Source organism: Salvelinus alpinus, chromosome 18 (assembly GCF_045679555.1).
Source record: "Salvelinus alpinus chromosome 18, SLU_Salpinus.1, whole genome shotgun sequence".
Classification (NCBI taxonomy): Eukaryota; Metazoa; Chordata; class Actinopteri; order Salmoniformes; family Salmonidae; genus Salvelinus; species Salvelinus alpinus.
Window position 1 is genome coordinate 28,342,190 of NC_092103.1, and position 25,917 is coordinate 28,368,106.

The 25,917-nt window shown below is 43.5% G+C and overlaps 1 protein-coding gene across 2 annotated transcripts in view; it reads left to right on the forward strand.

Annotated features, from left to right (window-relative positions):
- LOC139544143 (junction-mediating and -regulatory protein-like) overlaps positions 1-25,917 on the forward strand; it is a 73,026-nt gene that overhangs the window by 14,651 nt on the left and 32,458 nt on the right. Inside the window, exons 1-2 of one of the 2 annotated variants that reach the window (XM_071350937.1) lie at positions 22,029-22,123; positions 25,430-25,603. In XM_071350937.1, coding sequence (XP_071207038.1) covers positions 22,094-22,123; positions 25,430-25,603 — 204 coding nt within the window. In that variant the 5' untranslated portion in view covers positions 22,029-22,093. Of the gene's footprint in view, positions 1-22,028; positions 22,124-25,429; positions 25,604-25,917 lie in introns of those variants that run through there. The other variant, XM_071350936.1, reaches the window with a different exon arrangement.

Here is a 25,917-nt window from a genome sequence, read left to right on the forward strand (position 1 = left end):
GTACCTGTAAAGTTCGTCGAAACATGTCAAACGATGTTTATAATTAATCCTCAGGTTGTCTATTGTCTAAATAATTTATCATATTTTAACCGGACAATAGCGTCTTCAATAGAAAGGAAAAACAACGAAAGGCGCGCAATCGGTCATGTGCGCAAAACAGCTCTGGTTCATTCTACAGTCCACTTAGAAAATGGTCTCATCTTCCTCATTTTTCAGAATACAAGCCTGAAACAATGTCTAAAGACTGTTGACATCTAGTGGAAGCCATAGGAACTGCAATCTGGGTCCTATCCCAATACATACTGTGTAGGCATTCAATTGAAAAGTTCCCACATCAAAAATATCCCACTTACTGGATGGATTTTCCTCACGTTTTCACCTGCCATATCAGTTCTGTTATACTCACAGAGATTATTTGAACAGTTTTGGAAATTTTAGAGTGTTTTCTACCATGCATATGCATATCCTAGCTTCTGCTTCCTCCACTCCCTCCTCCTCTCCCTGTTCCCCTTCTTGATCCTTTTCACTCTCCTCTTCCTCTCTCCCTCTACTCCTCTTGCTCCATTCCTCCTGCCTCGCTCCACATCTCTCACTCCAGTCATCTCTAACTCCTCTTCCTCCCTGCCTTTTGCTGCTAAGCCCTGATTCTCCACATCACTTCCCTCACTTTCACTGACCTAGAGGAACAGAGGGAGAGGAGAGGAGCAACAAATAGGATACCATTGTAGTCAGGAACATAATCTCTCTCTCCCTCTCACACTGTCTCTCTCTTTCTTTCTCTCAACCTTTTCCTATTAATCACCTCTTAGGGATTCCCATAATAAATTGTGTTTTACAGTTACACGCCTCCCATTCCACACTCTCCCGCCCTCTCCCGCTCTCTCTTTCGCCCCAATCAACTCTCAACTAGAGATTTCTTCAATGTTAGCTGATTAGTTACGAAGATGGGACAGTTTCCAAATTTAATTGCATCTGTAGAAACAGGACAAAACAAGCACCTTGTTAGCTGGCTATGTAATTAAATATCCAACTCAATATCATATGTGCAGTGTGGTAAGTGTTCATACTATTTAATAAAATAGGCAACACTTGACAAAACAACAAACATGACAAACTGAAAGGTGAAACAAACACTAAACAGGAAACAAACACCCACAAACACAGGTGGGAACAGGCTACCTAAGTATGATTCTCAGTCAGAGACAACGATAGACAGCTGCCTCTGATTGAGAACCATACCAGGCCAAACACACAGAAATACAAAACAAGGACAACATAGAACACCAGACATAGAATGCCCACCCAAACTCACGCCCTGACCAACCAAAATAGAGACATAAAAAGGATCTCTACGGTCAGGGCGTGACAATATGAGCTCCACTGCATGGGCATCTACCTTAACACAACAGCTAAGCTGTCAAATAATAGGAAAACAAGGCAATGTATAGCCTATGAATATCTGCACCTAGCAAACCTGACAAACCATAACCTAAGCAGACAAACACAAATTACTCTACTCATTTTGGTGGCTAGTTCGCTGGATGTCTGTATGGATAGCTAGTGAAAGTGACAGCTGAGGTTGACGATTAAAATTTACCACTACACACAACTTTCCTTGCCTGACGGGCTAGCAAGCAGCTTGGGCCGTTTCCATCTTTTAATTACATCAGTAGAAACAAGACAAAATACAGCTAAACACTGCAACTATTTCCATGAGACCGAGAGCAATCATTTGAGCTCCACCGCTGATGTGCTTGCCTGTACCAACTAAGTGATCATGACAGGACGTGCTAATCTGAGAGCTGTTCCCAAATTTTCACAGCATCAAACATCGACAACACCAGGCATATATCTGCTGTTTACATATTTCACTCACCTTGACATCACCGCTTTTCATTGTGCAAGTATGTGTTCGAATCCTTATCACCAACCAACATAAATGCAGCCTCTTTCACAGTGAAAAGTCGTGCCTGCTTCGGCGCCGTCATTTTGAGTAATGAAGTGGAAAAAAAGACAAATGACAGCATGATCTTTTTCTGGTTGACAACAACAGCCACACGAATATGACAACCTGTTGTTTGCAAGTCAATTCTGTGATTATTAACACTGATATTATTGTTAGAAAAACAAGGCAGTTCGCGACCACTATAGTAATTCAATGAAATGCCGTTCGCGGCCGCTATAGTAATTCAATGAAAGGCTGTTCGCGGCCGCTATAGTAATTCAATGAAAGGCCGTTTGTGGCCGCTATAGTAATTTAATAAAAGGCCGTTCGCGGCCGCTATAGTAATTCAATGAAAGGCCGTTCGCGGCCGCTATAGTAATTCAATGAAAGGCCGTTCGTGGCCGCTATAGTAATTTAATGAAAGGCCGTTCACGGCCGCTATAGTAATTCAATGAAAGGCCGTTCGCGGCCGCTATAGTAATTCAATGAAAGGCCGTTCGTGGCCGCTATAGTAATTCAATGAAATGCCGTTCGCGGCCGCTATAGTAATTCAATGAAAGGCTGTTCGCGGCCGCTATAGTAATTCAATGAAATGCCGTTCGCGGCCGCTATAGTAATTCAATGAAAGGCTGTTCGCGGCCGCTATAGTAATTCAATGAAAGGCCGTTCGCGGCCGCTATAGTAATTTAATAAAAGGCCGTTCGCGGCCGCTATAGTAATTCAATGAAAGGCCGTTCGCGGCCGCTATAGTAATTCAATGAAAGGCCGTTCGCGGCCGCTATAGTAATTCAATGAAAGGCTGTTCGCGGCCGCTATAGTAATTCAATGAAAGGCCGTTCGTGGCCGCTATAGTAACTTAATGAAAGGCCGTTCGCGGCTGCTATAGTAATTCAATGAAAGGCCGTTCGTGGCCGCTATAGTAATTCAATGAAAGGCCGTTCGTGGCCGCTATAGTAATTCAATGAAAGGCCGTTCGCTGCCGCTATAGTAATTTAATGAAAGGCCGTTCGCTGCCGCTATAGTAATTCAATGAAAGGCCGTTCGCTGCCGCTATAGTAATTTAATGAAAGGCCGTTCGCTGCCGCTATAGTAATTTAATGAAAGGCCGTTCGCTGCCGCTATAGTAATTTAATGAAAGGCCGTTCGCTGCCGCTATAGTAATTTAATGAAAGGCCGTTCGCTGCCGCTATAGTAATTCAATGAAAGGCCGTTCGCTGCCGCTATAGTAATTTAATGAAAGGCCGTTCGCTGCCGCTATAGTAATTCAATGAAAGGCCGTTCGCTGCCGCTATAGTAATTCAATGAAAGGCCGTTCGTGGCCGCTATAGTAATTCAATGAAAGGCCGTTCGCTGCCGCTATAGTAATTTAATGAAAGGCCGTTCGCTGCCGCTATAGTAATTCAATGAAAGGCCGTTCGCTGCCGCTATAGTAATTTAATGAAAGGCCGTTCACTGCCGCTATAGTAATTTAATGAAAGGCCGTTCGCTGCCGCTATAGTAATTTAATGAAAGGCCGTTCGCTGCCGCTATAGTAATTTAATGATAGGCCGTTCGCTGCCGCTATAGTAATTTAATGAAAGGCCGTTCGCTGCCGCTATAGTAATTCAATGAAATGCCGTTCGCGGCCGCTATAGTAATTTAATGAAAGGCCGTTCGCGGCCGCTATAGTAATTCAATGAAAGGCCGTTCGCTGCCGCTATAGTAATTTAATGAAAGGCCGTTCGCTGCCGCTATAGTAATTCAATGAAAGGCCGTTCGCTGCCGCTATAGTAATTCAATGAAAGGCCGTTCGCTGCCGCTATAGTAATTTAATGAAAGGCCGTTCACTGCCGCTATAGTAATTTAATGAAAGGCCGTTCGCTGCCGCTATAGTAATTTAATGATAGGCCGTTCGCTGCCGCTATAGTAATTTAATGAAAGGCCGTTCGCTGCCGCTATAGTAATTCAATGAAATGCCGTTCGCGGCCGCTATAGTAATTTAATGAAAGGCCGTTCGCTGCCGCTATAGTAATTTAATGAAAGGCCGTTCGCTGCCGCTATAGTAATTTAACCCAACTAGACGTTGAACTGACGTCTGTGCCCAGTGGGATGTGTCTTCTGTTTCCCACTACAATGCTCACAAGCTGCACAGGACTCAATAGAAAATAGTAGACGACCTGGCAGTAAATCAGACTGGGGGAAAAAGAACAATCAATAGTGATGTTATTTTCTACACAGAATATCATACAAAATTATTGCCTGATGATCTTCTGAACATCCCAATACCTTTCTGATGCATTTCAGTTACTTCCAACCATACGTCCTTCAGATTCCAATACTGTCAGGCTAATTTGAAATAGAATGTCATAGCCCCAATTAAAAAATTAAACCTTAGCCTTTGATTACATAACTTTATTGTTTTATATGGTCGGGCCACAAACAAAATGTTGGTATCAAAATGGGGTTGCGGGCCAAAAGGTTTAGGAACCCCTGCAGTACACACACCACAAGGCCTCTCCTCTGACACCTTGCTCTCCCTCGTGCTTTATCAGTTCTGGTTAATAAAGTCACTTACAAATGGACTTTTAATCTGGATCGAACCGGGTCTGGATCCGACAAGGTCTATACGGAACTGTTCTAGTTGTCCTCGGGTCCGTTCGGAACAGGTCTCTATATAAAAAAAATATTTATGCATATTGGTACTGGTGGGAAAGCCCCAGGTCCATTTTGGAACGGGTCCTACTTTTTGGACACGTGAAGAGCTCCTACTTTATGTCAAAACAGACAATGCCAGGAACATTGTGAATTTTGTCACAGAAGCTGGACTTGGGCCACAAATGGGGTGCTTTTTAGTTCTGTGTCTTTTGCAAAATAAACTAAAATGAGCTACAGTAATTGTTGGCATTTCATTTTCCTGCTGTACCAAAACTGAACAGTGACCCAAAAACCACAATACGTACCAAACCCACGTGAACCGTTACACCCCTACCTAATACTAATTCACAACAGGCAAGCCAGACATCTCACAGAGTAGGACAGAGAGAACTCCTCTCTGAATACAGTGCAGTGAAAGAGAAGGAGGAGGAGACTTGGAGGGAGAAGAGGAGGCCATTATGTAGTGTGGGTTGGTGAAGGCCAGGGACAGAGAGGGAGAGCAGCAACTCAATGGACACACAATGGCTCCCTCTGACTGTTCAGTACAGAAGCCTGAGGCCGTGGGCGATGATGAGAATGTCACAGCGGATTGAGTGGAATGTTCACATTCAGAAGCAGACCTCTGTCAGTCATTCTGTAGGTGATCATGTCAATGGGGGGAGACTGAGGGACATGTTTTGCAGGCCTCCATGCTGATAGTGAGATGATCATGGGAACAGCAGGGACACTAGTCAGAGAATTACTGGGTTAACGCACTCTGTCCTTATCCCAACATCTGCCCTGCCTGTCTGTCTGTGTCTGCCTCCCTGCACTCTGATAACAATGTCAAATATTCAAAATTATTCAGTTGAGGGCTGCACTGTTTGAGAAGAGATAGCAGCACTGTCCAAGAGATAGCAGCACTGTCCTAAACATTTGTAGAATTGATTGGAATAGAGCAATAGTCTTGTCTAAATAGCCTAAACAGAACCATCACAACATCAATATCACTTGTCAATAAGAACATCCAAAGTAGGCTACAACATGGAAAAGACAGAGTCAATAACACAAGGCATTTATAGTGTATTAGTTTATTACCATGAAGGTTATTACTGGAGGTCATCTGTAGCTAGAAGAAAAAAAATAGGCTACTTTCTCTGGGATCCCCAGGTTGGAGTCATTAAAACTAGTTTTTCAACCACTCCACAAATTTCTTTCTTGTTAACTTCTCTAGGGTAGGGGGCAGCATTTTCACGTTTGGATGAAAAGCATACCCAAATTCAACTGCCAGCTACTCATCCCCAGGAGATAAGATATGCATATTATTAGTAGATTTGGATAGAAAACACTCTGACGTTTCTAAAACTGTTTGAATCATGTCTGTGTGTATAACAGAACTTATTTAGCAGGCGAAACCCCGAGGACAAACTATTCAGATGTTTTTTTTTTAGGTCACTGTCTTTTCAATGAGATTTCATTGGGAAACCAGATTTCTCAGCGAATTGCTTGCAGTTCCTACCGCTTCCACTGGATGTCAACAGTCTTGAGAAATAGGTTGAGGTTATTCCTTTGTGTAATGAAGAAATACGGTTATCTTGAAGTCGAGTCACTCCAGGTGTCGTGTTTGATTGAAGTGCATGTCCAAAAGGCATGCTACATTTCGTTTTAATCCTGTATTGAACACAGATCATCCCATCTTCAATTTTATCGATTATTTACGTAAAAAAATACCTAAATTTGTATTACAAAAGTAATTTGAAATGTTTTGGCAAAGTTTACAGGTAACCTTTGAGATATTTTGTCGTCACGTTTGAGCAAGTTGGAACCTGTGTTTTTCTGGATCAAACGCGCCAAATAAATGGACATTTTGGATATATATCGTCGGAATTAATCGAACAAAAGGACCATTTGTGATGTTTATGGGACATATTGGAGTCCCAACAACAGAAGCTCGTCAAAGGTAAGGCATGAATTATATTTTTATTTCTGCGTTTTGTGTCGCGCCTGCAGGCTTGAAATATGCTTCTCTCTCTTTGTTTACTATTGTGCTATACTCAGATAATAGCATCGTATGCTTTCGCCGAAAAGCCTATTTGAATTCTGACATGTTGGCTGGATTCACAACCAGTGTAGCTTTAATTTGGTATCTTTCATGTGTGATTTAATGAAAGTTTGATTTTATAGTAATTTTCATAGTAATTCATATTAATTTGGCGCTCTGCATTTTCTCAGGCTTTTTGCCAAGTGATACAGTAACGTCTTGCCTGAACTCCGATTTTTGGATATAAATATGAACCTTACCGAACAAAAAATACATGTATTGTGCAACATTAAGTTGGAAAAATGGCTGTCTTTTTCTGTGACTTGGCTCATACCTAACATAATCGTTTGGTGTGCTTTCGTCGTGAAACCTTTTTGAAATCGGACACTTTGGCTGGATTTACAACAAGTGTAGCTTTAAAATGGTGTAAAATACTTGTATGTTTGAGGAATTTAAATTATGGGATTTCTGTTGTTTTGAATTTGGCGCCCTGCAGTTTCACTGGCTGTTGACGAGGTGGGACGCTACCGTCCCACATACCCTAGAGAGGTTAACAAACTATAGTTTTGGCATGTCGGTTAGGACATCTACTTTGTGCATGACACAAGTAATTTTTCCAACAATTGTTTACAGACAGATTATTTCACTTATGATTCACTGTATCACAATTCCAGTGGATCAGAAGTTTACATAAACTAAGTTGACTGTGCCTTTAAACAGCTTGGAAAATTCCAGAAAATGATATCATGGCTTTAGAAGCTTCTGATAGGCTAATTGACATCATTTGAGTCAATTGGAGGTGTACCTGTGGATGTAATTCAATGCCTACCTTCAAACTCAGTGCCTCTTTGCTTGACATCATGGGAAAATCAAAATAAATCAGCCAAGACCTCAGAAACAAATGTGTAGACCTCCACAAGTCTGGTTCATCCTTGGGTGCAAATTCCAAACGCCTGAAGGTACCACGTTCATCTGTACAAACAATTGTACGCAAGTATAAACACCATGGGACCACGCAGCCGTCATACCGCTCAGGAAAGAGACGCGTTCTGTCTCTTAGAGATGAACGTACTTTGGTGCGAAAAGTGCAAATCAATCCCAGAACAACAGCAAAGGACCTTGGTACAAAGAAAACGCGTACAAAAGTATCTATCTCCACAGTAAAATGAGTCATATATTGACATAACCTGAAAGGCCGCTCAGCATGGAAGTATGCCACTGCTCCAGAACCGCGATTAAAAATTCCAGACCACGGTTTGCAACTGCACATGGGGACAAAGATGGTACTTTTTGGAGAAATGTCCTCTGGTCTGATGAAACAAAAATAGAACTGTTGGCCATGATGTCCATCGTTATGTTTGGAGGAAAAAGGGGGAGGCTTGCAAGCCGAAGAACACCATCCCAACCGTGAAGCACTAGGTGGCAGCATCATGTTGTGGGGGTGATTTGCTGCAGGAGGGACTGGTGCACTTCACAAAATAGATGGCATCATGAGGAAGGACAATTCTGTGGATATATTGAAGCAATATCTCAAGACATCAGTCAGGAAGTTAAAGCTTGGTCGCAAATGGGTCTTCCAAATGGACAATGACCCAAGCATACTTGCAAAGTTGTGGCGAAATGGCTTAAGGACAACATAATCAAGGTATTGGAGTTGCCATCAAAAAAAACCTGACCTCAATGCTATAGAAAATTTGTGGGCAGAACTGAAAAGGCGTGTGCGAGCAAGGAGGCCGACAAACCTGACTCAGTTACACCAGCTCTGTCAGGAGGAATGGGCCAAAATTCACCCAACTTATTGTGGGAAGCTTGTTTGACCCAAGTTAAACAATTAGTATTTGGTAGCATTGCCTTTAAATTGTTTGTATTTAAACTTCTGACTCACTGGGAATGTGATGAAATAAATAAATGCTGAAATAGAATGATTTATCTACTTTTATTCTGACATTTCACATTTTTTAAATAAAGTGGTGATCCTAACTGACCTAAGACAGGGAATTTTTACTAGGATTAAATATCAGGAATTGTGAAAAACTGAGTTTAAATGTATTTTGCTAAGGTGTATGTAAACTTCTGACTTCAAATGTACGTACATACATATGTTTGAATCTGATGTCACTTTAAAAAAAAAAAAAAATATCCGACATTGTAATTTGGAGAGAATCAATTATACGGTGGCTTCGGAAAGTATTCAGACCCCTTCACTTTTTCACATTTTGTTAGGTTACAGCCTTATTCTAAAATTGATTACATTTGTATTTTTTCTCGTTAATCTACATACAATACCCCATAATGACAAAGCAAAAACAGTTTTTAAAAAAAATGCTTTTTTGCCAATTTATTTAAGATTTAAAAAAACATCACATTTACATAAGTGTTCAGACCCTTTACTCAGTACTTTGTTGAAGCACTTTTGGCAGCAATTACAGCCTCGAGTCTTCTTGGGTATGACACTACAAGCTTGGCACACCTGTATTTGGGGAGTTTCTCCCATTCTTCTCTGCAGACCCTCTCATGCTCTGTCAGGTTGGATGGGGAGCGTTGCTTCACAGCTATTTTCAGGTCTCTCCAGAGATGTTCAAGTCCAGGCTCTGGCTGAGCCACTCAAGGATATTCAGAGACTTGTCCCGAAGTTGCTCCTACGCTATCTTGGCTGTGTGCTTAGGGTCGTTGTCGGGGCGGCGCCCAAGTGGCACAGCGATCTAAGACACTGCATCTCAGTGCTTGAGGCGTCACTACAGACACCCCGGTTCGAATCCAAGCTGTATCACAACCGGCCGGGATTGGGAGTCCCATAGGGCGGCGCACAATTGTCCCAGCGTCGTCCGGGTTTGGCCTAGTTAAATAAAAAGTTGTCCTGTTGGAAGGTCCTGAGAGCTCTGGAGCAGGTTTTCATCAAGGATCTCTCTGTACTTTGCGCTGTTCATCTTTGCCTCGATCCTGACTAGTCCCCCACAGCATGATGCTGCCACCACCATGCTTTACTGTAGAGATGGTGCCAGGTTTCCTCCAGACGTGACCTTGGCATTCAGACCAAAGAGTTCAATGTTGGTTTCATCAGACCAGAGAATCTTGAGGGTCCTTTAGGTGCCTTTTGGCAAACTCCAAGCGGGCTGTCATGTGCCTTTTACGGAGGAGTGGCTTCCGTCTGTCCACTCTAGCATAATGGGTTGATTGGTAGAGTGCTGCAGAGATGATTGTCCTTCTGGAAGGTTCTCCCATCTCCACAGAGGAACCTTAGAGCTTTCTCAGAGTGACAGTCGGGTACCTTGGCACCTCCCTGACCAAGGTCCTTCTCCCCCGATTGCTCAGTTTGGCCAGGTGGCCAGCTCTAGGAAGAGTCTTGGTGCTTCCAAACTTCTTTGTTTTTTCTCTGACATGCACTGTCAACTGTGGGACCTTTTTATATAGACAGGTGTGTTCCTTTCCAAATCATGTCCAATCAATTGAATTTACCACAGGTGGACTCCAATCAAGTTGTAGAAACATCTCAAGGATGATCAATGGAAACAGGATCCACCTGAGCTCAATTTCGAGTCTCATAGCAACGGATCTGAATACTTAACAGAAATAACATATTTACATGTTTTTTTTTTATACATTTGCAAAAAAATTATAAAAACCTGTTTTCACTTAGTTATTATAGGGTATTGTGTGTAGAATGCTTAGGATTTTTTTTGTATTTAATACATTTTAGAATAAGGGTGTAACATAATAAAATGTGGAAAAAGTGAAGGCGTCAGAATAATTTCCGAAGGCACTGTATATTTCTGGGCTGCACACGGATCATAAAAATATGAAATAGAACATTGTTCATGCTTCAGGTGTACTTTTTCAGATTCAGGTGTACTTTTGGAACGCTGAGCCATTGATAGCCTGGCTGCACCAGATGGCAGTGTGAGAGTGGGTTTCTTTTGAAAATTAAGCACCGGACTACAGTCATTGTTTTGAACCTAGAAGAAGACCTAGAGAAGGGAGTAGGCAAGAAGCAGTCGGCTGAGGTTGGCTAAAGTAATGTCTAGTTGGTCAGAAAAGTATAGTAAGTTAACGAGTGAGTGTCTTTGATAACTAGCTAGCTAGCTAACCAACTAGGTATCTGTGTTTTACACTTATCTAGTTAGCTAGCTAGATAATTAAATAACTGCAATTATCATAAACCATTATTATCTAGCTAGCTACAGTAGCTAAATATCTGTCAGATGTGAAGTAACCAGGATTGTGGCAAGTCAGAAACAATGCATGTTGGCTATCTAGCTCACGTTAGTGCCTACAGATGTAACTTGGAGTTGAAGTCTACTTTTTGAATTAAGCAATAGAGTCAATACTTCTAGAATTAATAGGGTTGTCATTTAGCTAGCTAGCTACTTAGGCTAATCACCCTATTTGAAGCAGTTTGGCTGCAAAATTAGCCTGGCCTCAATCACAAACTATAGTCAAATAAGGAGCATGTTGTCTGTGATGTCATGATTTTTGTGTGAAATGATACGTGGTGCCATAATATAAATAATAGGTTAGCTATAAATTCACATTTGTCGTAACCATTGTCACAGAATGGCGTGCATATTAGTTACCACAAAGTAAAAATTGGCCAAATTGTAAAATTGCATGAAAACAATCTTTAAAGTTTAACCTCTCTAGGGTATGTGGGACGGTAGCGTCTCACCTCGTCAACAGCCAGTGAAACTGCAGGGCGCCAAATTCAAAACAACAGAAATCCCATAATTAAAATTCCTCAAACATACAAGTATTTTACACCATTTTAAAGATAGACTTGTAAATCCAGCCACAGTGTCCGATTTCAAAAAGGCTTTACTTCGAAAGCACACCAAACGATTATGTTAGGTCAGAGCCAAGTCACAGAAAAACACAGCCATTTTTCCAGCCAAAGAGAGGAGTCATAAAAAGCAGAAATAGAGATAAAATTAATCACTAACCTTTGATGATCTTCATCAGATGACACTCATAGGACTTCATGTTACACAATACATGTATGTTTTGTTCGGTAAAGTTCATATTTATATCCAAAAATCAGAGTTTACATTGGCGCGTTATGTACAGTAGTTCCAAAACATCCGGTGATTTTGCAGAGCCACATCAATTTACAGAAATACTCATCATAAACATTGCTAAAGGATACAACTGTTATGCATGGAATTTTAGATCCACTTCTCCTTAATGCAACCGCTGTGTCAGATTTGAAAAAAACTTTACGGAAAAAGCACACCATGCAATAATCTGAGTACAGCGCTCAGAGACCAACACAACCCAAAGAGATATCCGCCATGTTGTGTAGTCAACAGATGTCAGAATAGCATTATAAATATTCACTTACCTTTGATGATCTTCATCAGAATGCACTCCCAGGAATCCCAGTTCCACAATAAATGTTTGTTTTGTTCGGTGAAGTCCATCATTTATGTCCAAATAATGCCTTTTTTTATATCGCGTTTAGCCCAGTAATCAAAATTCATGACGCGCGATCACTAGCTGCAGACGAAAAGTCAAAAAGTTCCGTTACAGTCCGTGGAAACATGTCAAACGATGTATAGAATCAATATTTAGGATGTTTTTAACATAAATCTTCCATACTGTACCAACCGGAGAATTCCGTTGTCTTCAGAAATGCAATGGAACGCAAGCTAACTCTCTCACATGAACGCGCATGGTCAGCTCGTGGCACTCTGTGAGAGACCTTACTCAATCCCCTCTCATTCGCCCCCACTTCACAGTAGAAGCCTCAAACAAGGTTCTAAAGATTGTTGACATCTAGTGGAAGCCTTAGGAAGTGCAACATGACCCCATTTCCACTGTATCTTGGATAAGCAAAGAGTTGAAAAACTACAAAACTCAGATTTCCCACTTCCTGGTTGGATTTTTTCCCCCATAACGCTGGAATTGACCTAAGGTAAAATAAGTCAGAAGCCAGATAGCATTGCCAAGTTCATGCATTTTACCAACAAAAATCATATACACATATAAGAGACAATTACCTTCAAGCAGATCATTTTCTTTTTATTTTAGGACTTCAGGCCGAGGAGTAATAGCTACTTGTTTGTAGAACCGGTGTCTTCACCAGATATTGTCCACAGTCAGCTCCAGAGTCTTCACCTGAACGACCGTCACAGGCGAAATCACAGGCTGTGTCATGCACTTGAGGGGACGTTACTTACTAGCGCACGTGCTTCACACATCTTTTTCTTTAGCATCCCGGAAAAAAAATTGTACGTATATTAATATTTTTTTGGGCCATGAGACTGGGTGTATATTCTATTTATATTGGCAAATTTAACTTGCAACATGGCCTTTAACAGTAAGATGGAAACTCCCATTCTGTAAAAGTCTACTATGCTCCTGTAATTAAGTCAGAGTTTTCCTCAGACCTCCCTTCCCTCAGACCTCCATTGCGCATGAGAAGTCTTTACATCTGTACAGCCCAAGATACAGCTTCAATAGCTATCTATAGCTTTTCATCTTTTCTTCCCTGCACAGGATTTCATTCTCTGTATGTAAAATAGTAGGCTATATGAGAGCTTATCTGTTGAGTGTTTCTGAGATGAGTGGCATGACTGTAAAGGGACAGCTCTGGTTGGTTGCCTTGGGTTTTAGCCCCCCGGTCAGAGCAAGTATGCCCTATATTTCTGAAGGGATTTAATAATTCCTCTCTGTGTGTGTGTGTGTGTGTGTGTGTGTGTGTGTGTGTGTGTGTGTGTGTGTGTGTGTGTGTGTGTGTGTGTGTGTGTGTGTGTGTGTGTGTGTGTGTGTGTGTGTGTGTGTGTGTTAGTCATGGGGAGTTAGCATGTCAGACACTGGGCGCTAGACTCCAACTGCAGCATTGAGGATTAGTTCAAATTAGCCCACACACATCTCCCCCACCATTCAGGGCAGGGACCCAGGCTTTGGGTCAAAGGTAATTGAAGGTAGTATGTGTGAGGGCCTGCAGAACTGCATATTTTCCGACCTGTAGCTAAGTTAAGCGGCTTTGATGTTGCTTCCTCCTAGACACTGATCTAAGGTGAGTTTTGCGTTCCTCACTCCACCTTAATGGTTACATAAGGGTTGGGGGGTGAAACTGATCCTAGGTCTGTGTCTATGGCCAACTTGTACCCAAAGCAAAGTAAGCAAACTCACTTGGTAGGCTTGCTATTATAATAGCAGGAACAGTACCTGCCTGGTTTCAGTTGATGTGTGGATGATTGTATGCAAAGTTCCATGCGCTGAAATGTGCACACATTTACAAATCAAATCAAATTTTATTGGTCACATACACATGGTTAGCAGATGTTAATGCGAGTGTAGCGAAATGCTTGTGCTTCTAGTTCCGACAGTGCAGTAAATCTAACAATTACTCTAACAAATTCACAACGACTACCTTATACACACAAATGTAAAGGGATGAATAAGAATATGTACATATAAATATATGGATGAGAGATGGCCGTGCGGAATAGGCAAGATGCAGTAGAGGGTATAGAATACAGTATATACAGTTGAAGTCGGAAGTTTACCTACACTTAGGTTGGATCCATTAAAACTAGTTTTTCAACCACTCCACAAATTTCTTGTTAACAAACTATTGTTTTGGCAAGTCGGTTAGGACACCTACTTTGTGCATGACACAAGTAATTTTTACAACAATTGTTTACAGACAGATTATTTCACTTATGATTCACTGTATCACAATTCCAGTGGGTCAGAAGTTTACATAAACTAAGTTGACTGTGCCTTTAAACAGCTTGGAAAATTCCAGAAAATTATATCATGGCTTTAGAAGCTTCTGATAGGCTAATTGACATCATTTGAGTCAATTGGAGGTGTACCTGTGGATGTATTTCAAGGCCTACATTTAAACTCAGTGCCTCTTTGCTTGACATCATGGGAAAATCAAATGAAATCAGCCAAGACCTCAGAAAAAAGATTGTAGACCTCCACAAGTCTGGTTCATCCTTGGGAGCAATTTCCAAACGCCTGAAGGTACCACGTTCATCTGTACAAACAATAGTACGCAAGTATAAACACCATGGGACCACCCAGCCGTCATACCGCTCAGGAAGGAGACGTACTTTGGTGCGAAAAGTGCAAATCAATCCCAGAACAACAGCAAAGGACCTTGTGAAGATGCCGGAGGAAACTGGTACAAAAGTATCTATATCCACAGTAAAATGAGTCCGATATCGACATTACCTGAAAGGCCGCTCAGCAAGGAAGAAGCCACTACTCCAAAACCGCCATTAAAAGCCAGACTACGGTTTTCAACTGCACATGGGGACAAAGATGGTACTTTTTGTAGAAATGTCCTCTGGTCTGATGAAACAAAAATAGAACTGTTTGGCCATAATGACCACTGTTGTGTTTGGAGGAAAAAGGGGGAGGCTTGCAAGCCGAAGAACAGCATCATGTTGTGGGGGTGCATTGCTGCAGGAGGGTCTGGTGCACTTCACAAAATAGATGGCATCATGAGGAAGGACAATTCTGTGGATATATTGAAGCAACATGTCAAGACATCAGTCAGGAAGTTAAAGCTTGGTCGCAAATGGGTCTTCCAAATGGACAATGACCTAAAGCATACTTCCAAAGTTGTGGTAAAATGGCTTAAGGACAACAAAGTCAATTGGAGTATTGGAGTGGCCATCACAAAGCCCTGACCTCAATCCCATAGAAAAATTGTTGTCAGAACTGAAAAAGCGTGCGCGAGCAAGGAGGCCGACAAACCTGACCTTACACCAGCTCTGTCAGGAGGAATGGGACAAAATTCACCCAACTTATTGTGGGAAGCTTGTGGAAGGCTACCCGAAACGTTTGACCCAAGTTAAACAATTTAAAGTCAATGCTACCGAATACTAATTGAGTGTATATAAACTTCTGACCCACTGGGAATGTGATGAAAGAAATAAAAGCTGAAATAAATCATTCTCTCTACTGTTATTCTGACATTTCACGGGTTCAAGTGGTGAACCTAACTGACCTACGACAGGGAATTTTTACTAGGATCAAATGTCAGGAATTGTGAAAAACTGATTTTAAATGTATTTGGCTAAGGTGTATGTAAACTTCTGACTTCAACTGTACATACAGTGGGGCAAAAAAGTATTTAGTCAGCCACCAATTGTGCATGTTCTCCCACTTAAAAAGATGAGAGAGGCCTGTAATCAGAAAAAAAAATCCAGAAAATCACATTGTAGGATTTTTAATGAATTTATTTGCAAATTATGGTGGAAAATAAGTATTTGGTCACCTACAAACAAGCAAGATTTCTGGCTCTCACAGACCTGTAACTTCTTCTTTAAGAGGCTCCTCTGTCCTCCACTCGTTACCTGTATTAATGGCACCTGTTTGAACTTGTTATCAGTATAAAAGACACCTGTCCACAACCTCAAACAGTCACACTCCAAACTCCACTATGGCCAAGACCAAAGAGCTGTCAAAGGACACCAGAAACACAATTGTATACTTGCACCAGGCTGGGAAGACTGAATCAGCAATAGGTAAGCAGCATGGTTTGAAGAAATCAACTGTGGGAGCAATTATTAGGAAATGGAAGACATACAAGACCACTGATAATCTCCCTCGATCTGGGGCTCCACGCAAGATCTCACCCCGTGGGGTCAAAATGATCACAAGAACTGTGAGCAAAAATCCCAGAACCACACGGGTGGACCTAGTGAATGACCTGCAGAGAGCTGGGACCAAAGTAACAAAGCCTACCATCAGTAACACACTACGCCGCCAGGGACTCAAATCCTGCAGTGCCAGACGTGTCCCCCTGCTTAAGCCAGTACATGTCCAGGCCCGTCTGAAGTTTGCTAGAGAGCATTTGGATGATCCAGAAGAAGATTAGGAGAATGTCATATGGTCAGATGAAACCAAAATATAACTTTTTGGTAAAAACTCAACTCGTCGTGTTTGGAGGACAAAGAATGCTGAGTTGCATCCAAAGAACACCATACCTACTGTGAAGCATGGGGGTGGAAACATCATGCTTTGGGGCTGTTTTTCTGCAAAGGGACCAGGACGACTGATCCGTGTAAAGGAAAGAATGAATGGGGCCATGTATCGTGAGATTTTGAGTGAAAACCTCCTTCCATCAGCAAGGGCATTGAAGATGAAACGTGGCTGGGTCTTTCAGCATGACAATGATCCCAAACACACCGCCCGGGCAACGAAGGAGTGGCTTCGTAAGAAGCATTTCAAGGTCCTGGAGTGGCCTAGCCAGTCTCCAGATCTCAACCCCATAGAAAATCTTTGGAGGGAGTTGAAAGTCCGTGTTGCCCAGCAACAGCCCCAAAACATCACTGCTCTAGAGGAGATCTGCATGGAGGAATGGGCCAAAATACCAGCAACAGTGTGTGAAAACCTTGTGAAGACTTACAGAAAATGTTTGACCTCTGTCATTGCCAACAAAAGGTATATAACAAAGTATTGAGAAACTTTTGTTATTGACCAAATACTAAATTTCCACCATAATTTGCTAATAAATTCATTAAAAATCCTACAATGTGATTTTCTGGATTTTTCCCCCTAATTTTGTCTGTCATAGTTGAAGTGTACCTATGATGAAAATTACAGGCCTCTCTCATCTTTTTAAGTGGGAGAACTTGCACAATTGGTGGCTGACTAAATACTTTTTTGCCCCACTGTATGAGATGAGTAATGTATGATTTGTCAACATTATTAAAGTGGCATTATTTAAAGTGACTCTAGTGATACCTTTATTACATCCATTTTTTAAAGTGGCCAGAGATTTGAATCTGTATGTTGGCAGCAGCCTCTCGGTGTTAACGATGGCTGTTTAACAGTCTGATGGCCTTGAGATAGAAGCTGTTTTTCAGTCTCTCGGTCCCAGCTTTGATGCACCTGTACTGACCTCGCCTTCTGGATGATAGCGGGGTGAACAGGCAGTGGCTCGGGTGGTTGTTGTCCTTGATGATCTTTTTGGCCTTCCTGTGACATCGGGTGCTGTAGGTTTCCTGGAGGGAGTTTGCCCCCGTTGATGCGTTGTGCAAACCACACTACCCTCTGGAGAGCCTTGCGGTTGTGTGCGGAGCAGTTTCCGTACCAGGCGGTGATACAGCCCGACAGGATGCTCTCGATTGTGCATCTGTAAAAGTTTTTGAGTGTTTTAGGTGACAAGCCAAATTTCTTCAGCCTCCTGAAGTTGAAGAGGCGCTGTTGCGCTGCCTTCACCACACTATCTGTGTGGGTGGACCATGTCAGTTTGTCCGTGATGTGTACGCCGAGGAACTTAAAACGTTCCACCTTCTCCACTACTGTCCCGTCGATGTGGATGGGGGATGCTCCCACTGCTGTTTCCTGAAGTCCATGATCATCTCCTTTGTTTTGTTGACGTTGATTGAGAGGTTGTTTTCCTGACACCACGCTCCGAGGGCCCTCACCTCCTCCCTGTAGGCCGTATCATTGTTGTTGGTAATCAAGCCTACCACTGTTGTGTCGTCTGCAAACTTGATGATTGAGTTGGAAGCGTGCATGGCCACGCAGTCATGGGTGAACAGGGAGTACAGTAGGGAGCTGAGAACGCACCCTTATGGGGCCCCAGTGTTGAGGATCAGCGGGGTGGAGATGTTGTTTCCTACCCTCACCACCTGGGGGCAGCCCGTCAAAGTCCAGGACCCAGTTGCACAGGTCGGGGTCGAGACCCAGGGTCTCGAGCTTATTGACGAGTTTGGAGGGTGTTAAATGCTAAGCTGTAGTCAATGAACAGCATTCTTACATAGGTATGCCTCTTGTCCCGATGGAATACAATGTATGTTGTTTGAGCTAAATACACACACACACACACACACACACACACACATATTTATATGTACATATTCTTATTCATCCCTTTACATTTGTGTGTGTATAAGGTAGTCGTTGTGAATTTGTTAGAGTAATTGTTAGATTTACTGCACTGTCGGAACTAGAAGCACAAGCATTTCGCTACACTCGCATTAACATCTGCTAACCATGTGTATGTGACCAATAAAATTTGATTTGATTTGTAAATGTGTGCACATTTCAGCGCATGGAACTTTGCATACAATCATCCACACATCAACTGAAACCAGGCAGGTACTGTTCCTGCTATTATAATAGCAAGCCTACCAAGTGAGTTTGCTTACTTTGCTTTGGGTACAAGTTGGCCATAGACACAGACCTAGGATCAGTTTCACCCCCCAACCCTTATGTAACCATTAAGGTGGAGTGAGGAACGCAAAACTCACCTTAGATCAGTGTCTAGGAGGAAGCAACATCAAAGCCGCTTAACTTAGCTACAGGTCGGAAAATATGCAGTTCTGCAGGCCCTCACACATACTACCTTCAATTACCTTTGACCCAAAGCCTGGGTCCCTGCCCTGAATGGTGGGGGAGATGTGTGTGGGCTAATTTGAACTAATCCTCAATGCTGCAGTTGGAGTCTAGCGCCCAGTGTCTGACATGCTAACTCCCCATGACTAACTCACACACACACACACACACACACACACACACACACACACACACACACACACACACACACACACACACACACACACACACTCAGTCATTCTTCAATCTGTGCTCCCAGGGCTGTAATCACAGCCACCTCCTGCCTTAACCACAGTTGGGTCAGAGGTCACAGGAAATGTCACTCACCAGACAACATATTCCGTTCTTGCCTCGAAGGTTGCATTGATCCCCCAACTGGATTTTTTACATTTATGCCTATGGGCAGCTTGTACCTTCTCTGATTCAGAGGGGTTGGGTTAAATGCGGAAGACACATTTCAGTTGAATGCATTCAGTTGTACAAGTGACTAGGTATCCCCCTTTCCCTTTCCTAATACAACAGTTCTAGTGCTACAGTAGCTCTCTCCCTCTCAGCCACCCCTCTCTTAGCTAAGTGCAGGGCTGGCCTGTCTGTGGTTACCTTGGAGATGCCTGGCCAAGGTAAACAGTAGGAGCAGTGTTGGAGCTGAATCGACCAGTGTCTGTCTCTAGCCCCTGATCCCTAGAGTGGACCTGTGTGTGTGGCTGGCTATGGAAAGCCTGGCTAGGGTTAACAACTTAAGAGCCCCTATTCATCCTATCCACAGCTCCTCCTCTGTTTTCAAGCCACACCAGACAGACAGAGCAGAAGGGTACTGTTAGGCTATTCACTGCTTAGATTGGTGATGTAGCAGCAGCCTTTCAATATACATTCAATATTACCCCTGGGAGAACTGAGGGAGGGTTGTACTGTATGAATTGAAACGAGTGGTTCCTAGTAGAGGGCTGCATTCCTGAGGTTCTTGAAAGAGATCATTGCGGTGTGGTCAGCATTTTTCATGCTGCGGGTCGGTCAGACAGACAACTTTGGGATGAAAATATTTTTGTTGTCCCGCAGATTATTTGGAAACAATCATCTTTCTGCTTTGTATGCATTAGCCTACCTATTGTATTAAAAGTACATTTTTCGCATTATTCAAACACAGAATTTGCTGCTTCAACTTCAGTAGCCTACCTCTCCTAGTTGGGCGTCTGAGTTCAAGTGTGCCTAGTATGTGTGGTCTCATTGAAATAGAGTAGGCTGCCTACCTGGGTGGAGAATCACGTGGCAGTTAACTTAAATTCTGAAATTAACTTGAATTTGATTAGACTGTAGTTTACAACAGTGTCTGTAAATAAATATTGATAATGGAAAGAAGTGGAGGGTGCTCAACCAATGTGAGTCGAGGTGCAATCAAAAAATGTAATCATCATGGAAAAGGCACAAAGCCTTACGTTAGGCTACTATGGTGAGCGAGCATTGCGTCTTTTCATTTTCAATAAGTATTGATTACCCATTTATTTGTCTTTGCCTGCAAATCAGCCTCCTGAAAGGTAGTGTCACGATCGTCATGGGAAGAAGTGGACCAAAGCGCAGCGTCGTACGTGTTCATTCTATTTTTTTATTAACTGAACACCGACAACAAAAAAACTAAATATGAACGTGATGTTCTGCAGGGCAAAATAACAACCAGTGCAAAATTAAGAACCCACAAATGAAAGAGGGAAAAAGGACTGCCTAAGTATGATTCCCAATCATAGACAACGATAGACAGCTGCCTCTGATTGGGAACCACACTTGGACAAAAACAAAGAAATAGAAAACATAGAAGTAAAGAAACTAGAATGCCCACCCTAGTCACACCCTGGCCTAACCAAAATAGAGAATAAAAACCTCTCTATGGCCAGGGCGTGACAGTACCCCCCCCCACCAAAGGTGCGGACTCCGGCCGCAAAACCTGACTCTAAAGGGGAGGGTCCGGGTGGGCATCCCTTACGGAGGCGGCTCCGTAAGGGACGTAGACCACCCTCCGCCTGCAGATCCCGCCGCTTTGGTGGCGGCCCTGGTGCATGGACCTTCACTGGAGGAACCGGGCCGCAGATCATCATCGGAGGAACCAGACCACCGATCATCGCCGGAGGCTCCGGACTGGGGACCGTCGCTGCAGGCCCCGGACTGGGGATCGTCGCTGGAGGCTCCGGACTGGGGACCGTCACTGGAGGCTCCGGACTGGGGAGACACACTGCAGGACTGATGCGTGGAGCAGGCACAGGACTCACCAGGCTGGGGAGACACACAGGAGGCCTGGTCCGTGGAGCAGGCACAGGACTCACCGGGCTGGAGAGATACACTGGAGGCCTGGTTCGTGGAGCAGGCACAGGACTCACCGGGCTGGAGAGACACACTGGAAGCCTGGTTCGTGGAGCAGGCACAGGACTCACTGGGCTGGAGAGACACACTGGAGGCCTGGTTCGTGGAGCAGGCACAGGAATCACTGGGCTGGAGAGACACACTGGAGGCCTGGTTCGTGGAGCAGGTACAACCCATCCTGGCTGGATACCCACTTCAATCCAGCAAGTGCGGGGCACCAGCACATGACGCACTGGCCTGTGAAAGCACACTGGAGGTCTGGAGCTTAGAGTTAGCACAACCCCTCCTGGCTGAATCACCACTTTAGCCCGGGACGTTCGAGGTGCTGACACAGGACGCACTGGGCTGTGCAGGCGCACTGGAGACACCTTGCACAGAGCCGGCGCAGGATATCCCGGTCCGAGGAGGCGCACTGGAGACCAGGAGCGCTGAGCCGGCACCACCCTTCCTGGCTGGATACCCCTCTTTACGCGGCAGGTACGGAGAGCATGTACTGCACGCACCGGGCTGTGACTTTGCACTGAAGGCACGGTGTGTAAAACCGGAAAACATGGCACTGGAACCGTGACCAACTCCTCTCACCCCGCTCGCCAACCCGTGTTCCCCCCCAAAATTGTTTTTGGGGGTTGCCTCTTGTGCTCCCGTCTCTGCCGTAACTCCTGATCTCTCCGCTCCTCTCTATCTGCCTCCGCCTGTTTCCATGGCAGGCTTTTGTCGCCTGCCATGATCTCCTCCCATGTCCACGATGTCCTAAACTCCCTTCTCTCCCGTGCCCAGGATCCCTTCTCCTCCTGGCCACGCTGCTTGGTCCTTTTGTGGTGGGTTCTTCTGTCACGATCGTCATGGGAAGAAGTGGACCAAAGCGCAGCGTGGTACGTGTTCATTCTATTTATTTATTAACTGAACACCGACAACAACAAAACAAAATACAAACGTGACGTTCTGCAGGGCAAAATAACAACCAGTGCAAAATTAAGAACCCACAAATGAAAGAGGGAAAAAGGACTGCCTAAGTTTGATTCCCAATCAGAGACAACGATAGACAGCTGCCTCTGATTGGGAACCACACTTGGCCAAAAACAAAGAAATAGAAATCATAGAAGTAAAGAAACTAGAATGCCCACCCTAGTGACAGGTAGGCTAAATTTTCCTTCACTCTGCGGTCCAACTCATCCCAAAATATCCCAATTGGGTTGAGGTCGGGTGATTGTGGAGGCCAGGTCATCTGACGCAGCACTTCATCACTCTCCTTTGTCAAATAGCCCTTACACAGCCTCAAGGTGTGTTGGGTCATTGTCCTGTTGAAAAACAAATGATAGTCCTAAGCGCAAACCAGATGGGATGGCATATCGCTTCAGCATGCTGTGGTAGCCATGCTGGTTAAGTGTGCCTTGAATTCTAAGTAAATCACCTACAGTGTCACCAGCAAAGCACCATCACACCTCCTCCATGCTTTACATGGGGAACCACACATGCGGAGATCATCCGTTCACCTACTCGGCGTCTCACAAAGATATGGCGGTTGGAACCAAAAATCTCACATTTGGACTCACCGGTCTAATGTCCATTGCTCGTGTTTTTTGACCCAAGCAAGTATCTTCTTCCTATTAGTGTCATTTAGAGTTACCAGCCTCAGAAAGTGCAGCCCAAATAAATGCTTCACAGAGTTCAAGTAACAGACACATCACTACATCAACTGTTCAGAGGAGACTGCGTGAATCAGGCCTTCATGGTCGAATTGCTGCAAAGAAACTACTACTAAAGGACACCAATTAGAAGAAGAGACTTGCTTGGGCCAAGAAACACGAGCAATGGACATTAGACCGGTAGAAATCTGTCCTTTGGTCTGATGAGTCCAAATTTGAGATTTTTTTGTTCCAACTGCCGTGTCTTTGTGAGACGCAGATTAGGTGAATGGATGATCTCCACATGTGTGATTCCCACCGTGAAGCATGGAGGAGGAGGTGTGGGGGTGCTTTGCTGCTCACACTGTGATTTATTCAGAATTCAAGGCACACTTAACCAGCATGGCTACCACAGCATTCTGCAGCGATACACCATCCCATCTGGTTTGCGCTTATTGGGACTATAATTTGTTTTTCAACACCTACAGGCTGTGTTGAGGGCTATTTGACCAAGAAGGAGAGTGATGGAGTGCTGCGTCAGATGACCTGGCCTCCACAATGACCCGACCTCAACCCAATTGAGATGGTTTGGGATGAGTTGGACCGCAGAGTGAAGGAAAAGCAGCCAACAAGTGCTCAGCATATATGGGAACTCCTTCAAGACCGTCGGAAAAGCATTCCAGGTGAAGCTGGTTGAGAGAATGCCAAGAGTGTGCAAAGCTGTCATCAAGGCAAAGTAAGGCTACTTTCAAGAATCTAAAATATAAATATATTTTGATTTGTTTACAGTTTTTGGTTACTACATGATTCCAAATGTGTTCTTTCATAGTTGTTATGTCTTCAGTCTTTTTTTACAGTGTAGAACATAGTAAATGAATGGAATGAGTAGGTGTGTCCAAACTTTTGACTTGTACTGTGTGTATTGGATAACGGCACAATCATTTGGGCTTTTTGGGGCTTGGCCTCATTAAATGCCTTTAATGTGGGGCTCATACATTTTTTAAATTGTATTTATTTATTTCACCTTTATTTAACCAGGTAGGCTAGTTGAGAACAAGTTCTCATTTCCAGTTCTCATGGCGACCTGGCCAAGATAAAGCAAAGCAGTTCGACACGTACAACAACACAGAGTTACACATGGAATAAACAAACTTACAGTCAATAATACAGTAGAAAAAGTCTATATACAGTGTGTGCAAATGAGGTAAGGCAATAAATAGGCCATGGTGGTGAAGTAATTACAATATAGCACACTGGAATGGTAGATGTGCAGAAGATGAATGTGCAAGTAGAGATACTGGGATGCAAAGGAGCAAGATAAATAAATAAATACAGTATGGGGATGAGGTAGTTGGATGGGCTATTTACAGATGGGCTATGTACAGGTGCAGTGATATGTGAGCTGCTCTGACAGCTGGTGCTAGTGAGGGAGAAAAGCTAGTGAGGGAGATATGAGTCTCTAGCTTCAGTGATTTTTGCAGTTAGTTCCAGTCATTGGCAGCAGAGAACTGGAAGGAAATTAATGTATGTAATGTATGGCTCATCAGGCTGAAGTAGCATCAGTCTTGAATTTTCGGTCAAAGCTTTAATCAATGCTTTATTATGCTTTTGAATGACACTTCCGGTTTTGGCAGGAAATACCGGGTTACCTGGGAGAAAAGTGATTTACTCTCGGGATGGAACATTTTGTCAAATACCGGGAAAATATTCAACCCTAGTTGTTCCGATATATGATTAAATTGACTATTGTGAAATGACATTGACGATATATAGTGAAATGCAAGACTATACTCTATTTGAACTTTACAAATCACAACTGTGCAGTTTTATTAGTTAGGCTGTATCAGTTTGTTCAAAATGAAGTCTAAATGAATTAACTAAGCCTTATTTCTTCTGCCATACTAAGATTATTTAATGAGAATGTTACTATAATATCATAAATAAAGGGAAAAAAATTCACAGTCTGGAATGATCTAGTCATTAACGGAGCAAACCGATTTATATCGGATATCACAATATTTGAAGTACCATATTGTAGTAGAGGTCTCCCCAAGTATTTCTCAACCTTAATGGCCACAGACACAAACTTTTACACATGCTCACACACATGTGTATGCTTGTGCACTGCACACACGCTCAATCCTTCTCATTTTACCAGTACTGTAACTTTTGGTAAATACTTTTTTTTCTTCTGTGCAGCTGGTGAAAGAGCTCTTTGTTTAGACAGCCATTATGAAATGGTCTGTGCTGGTGCTAGGGCTGAGACCACCACACACTGTGCCAGTCACTCCTGTGAATCAGCATTGGAACTAGTTTCGACACAGTCTGAAATATGAGCTATTCCTGACCATTGTTAGCGCCTTTCCTATAACACCTTATTCAGAGGCACAGAATAAACTTCTTCAAACTTTTCCCCCATATTTTCCCGTTTCTTCTTCTAATCCTCCTAAACCAGTCTTGCTGCTAAATTGTTTTATTTGGTTCCTTTTTATTTTTGATGATTTGCTGAATTGCTAAATGATCTTCTCTGTGTGTGTGTGTGTGTGTGTGTAGCTGCTGGAGAGGCACCGGGCCATGGAGAGTATGGTGGAGCTGCTGCAGGTGTATCCAGAGGAGGACGAGGCCTATGGAGAGTTACTGGAGGCTACAACACAACTCTACCACTACCTGCTACAGCCCTTCAGAGACATGAGAGAGCTGGCCATGCTGCGCAGACAGCAGATCAAGGTAACAAACTAGGGCTGAATTTATGGGGCCTCCCGAGTGGCGCAGCGGTCTAAGGCACTGCGTCGCAGTGCTAGAGGCATTACTACAGACCTGGGTTCATTCCCGGGTTGTGCCACAACTGGCTGTGGTCGGGAGTCCCATAGGACTGCGCACAATTGGGTCAAGGTTAGGGGAGGGTTTGGCCGGTGGGGCTTTACTTGGCTCATTGCACTCTAGTGACTCCTTGTGGCGGGCCCGGGTGCCTGCGGGCGCCAGTTGAATGGTGTTTTCGCCGACGCATTGGTGCGGCTGGCTTCCGGGTTAAGCTGGCAGAT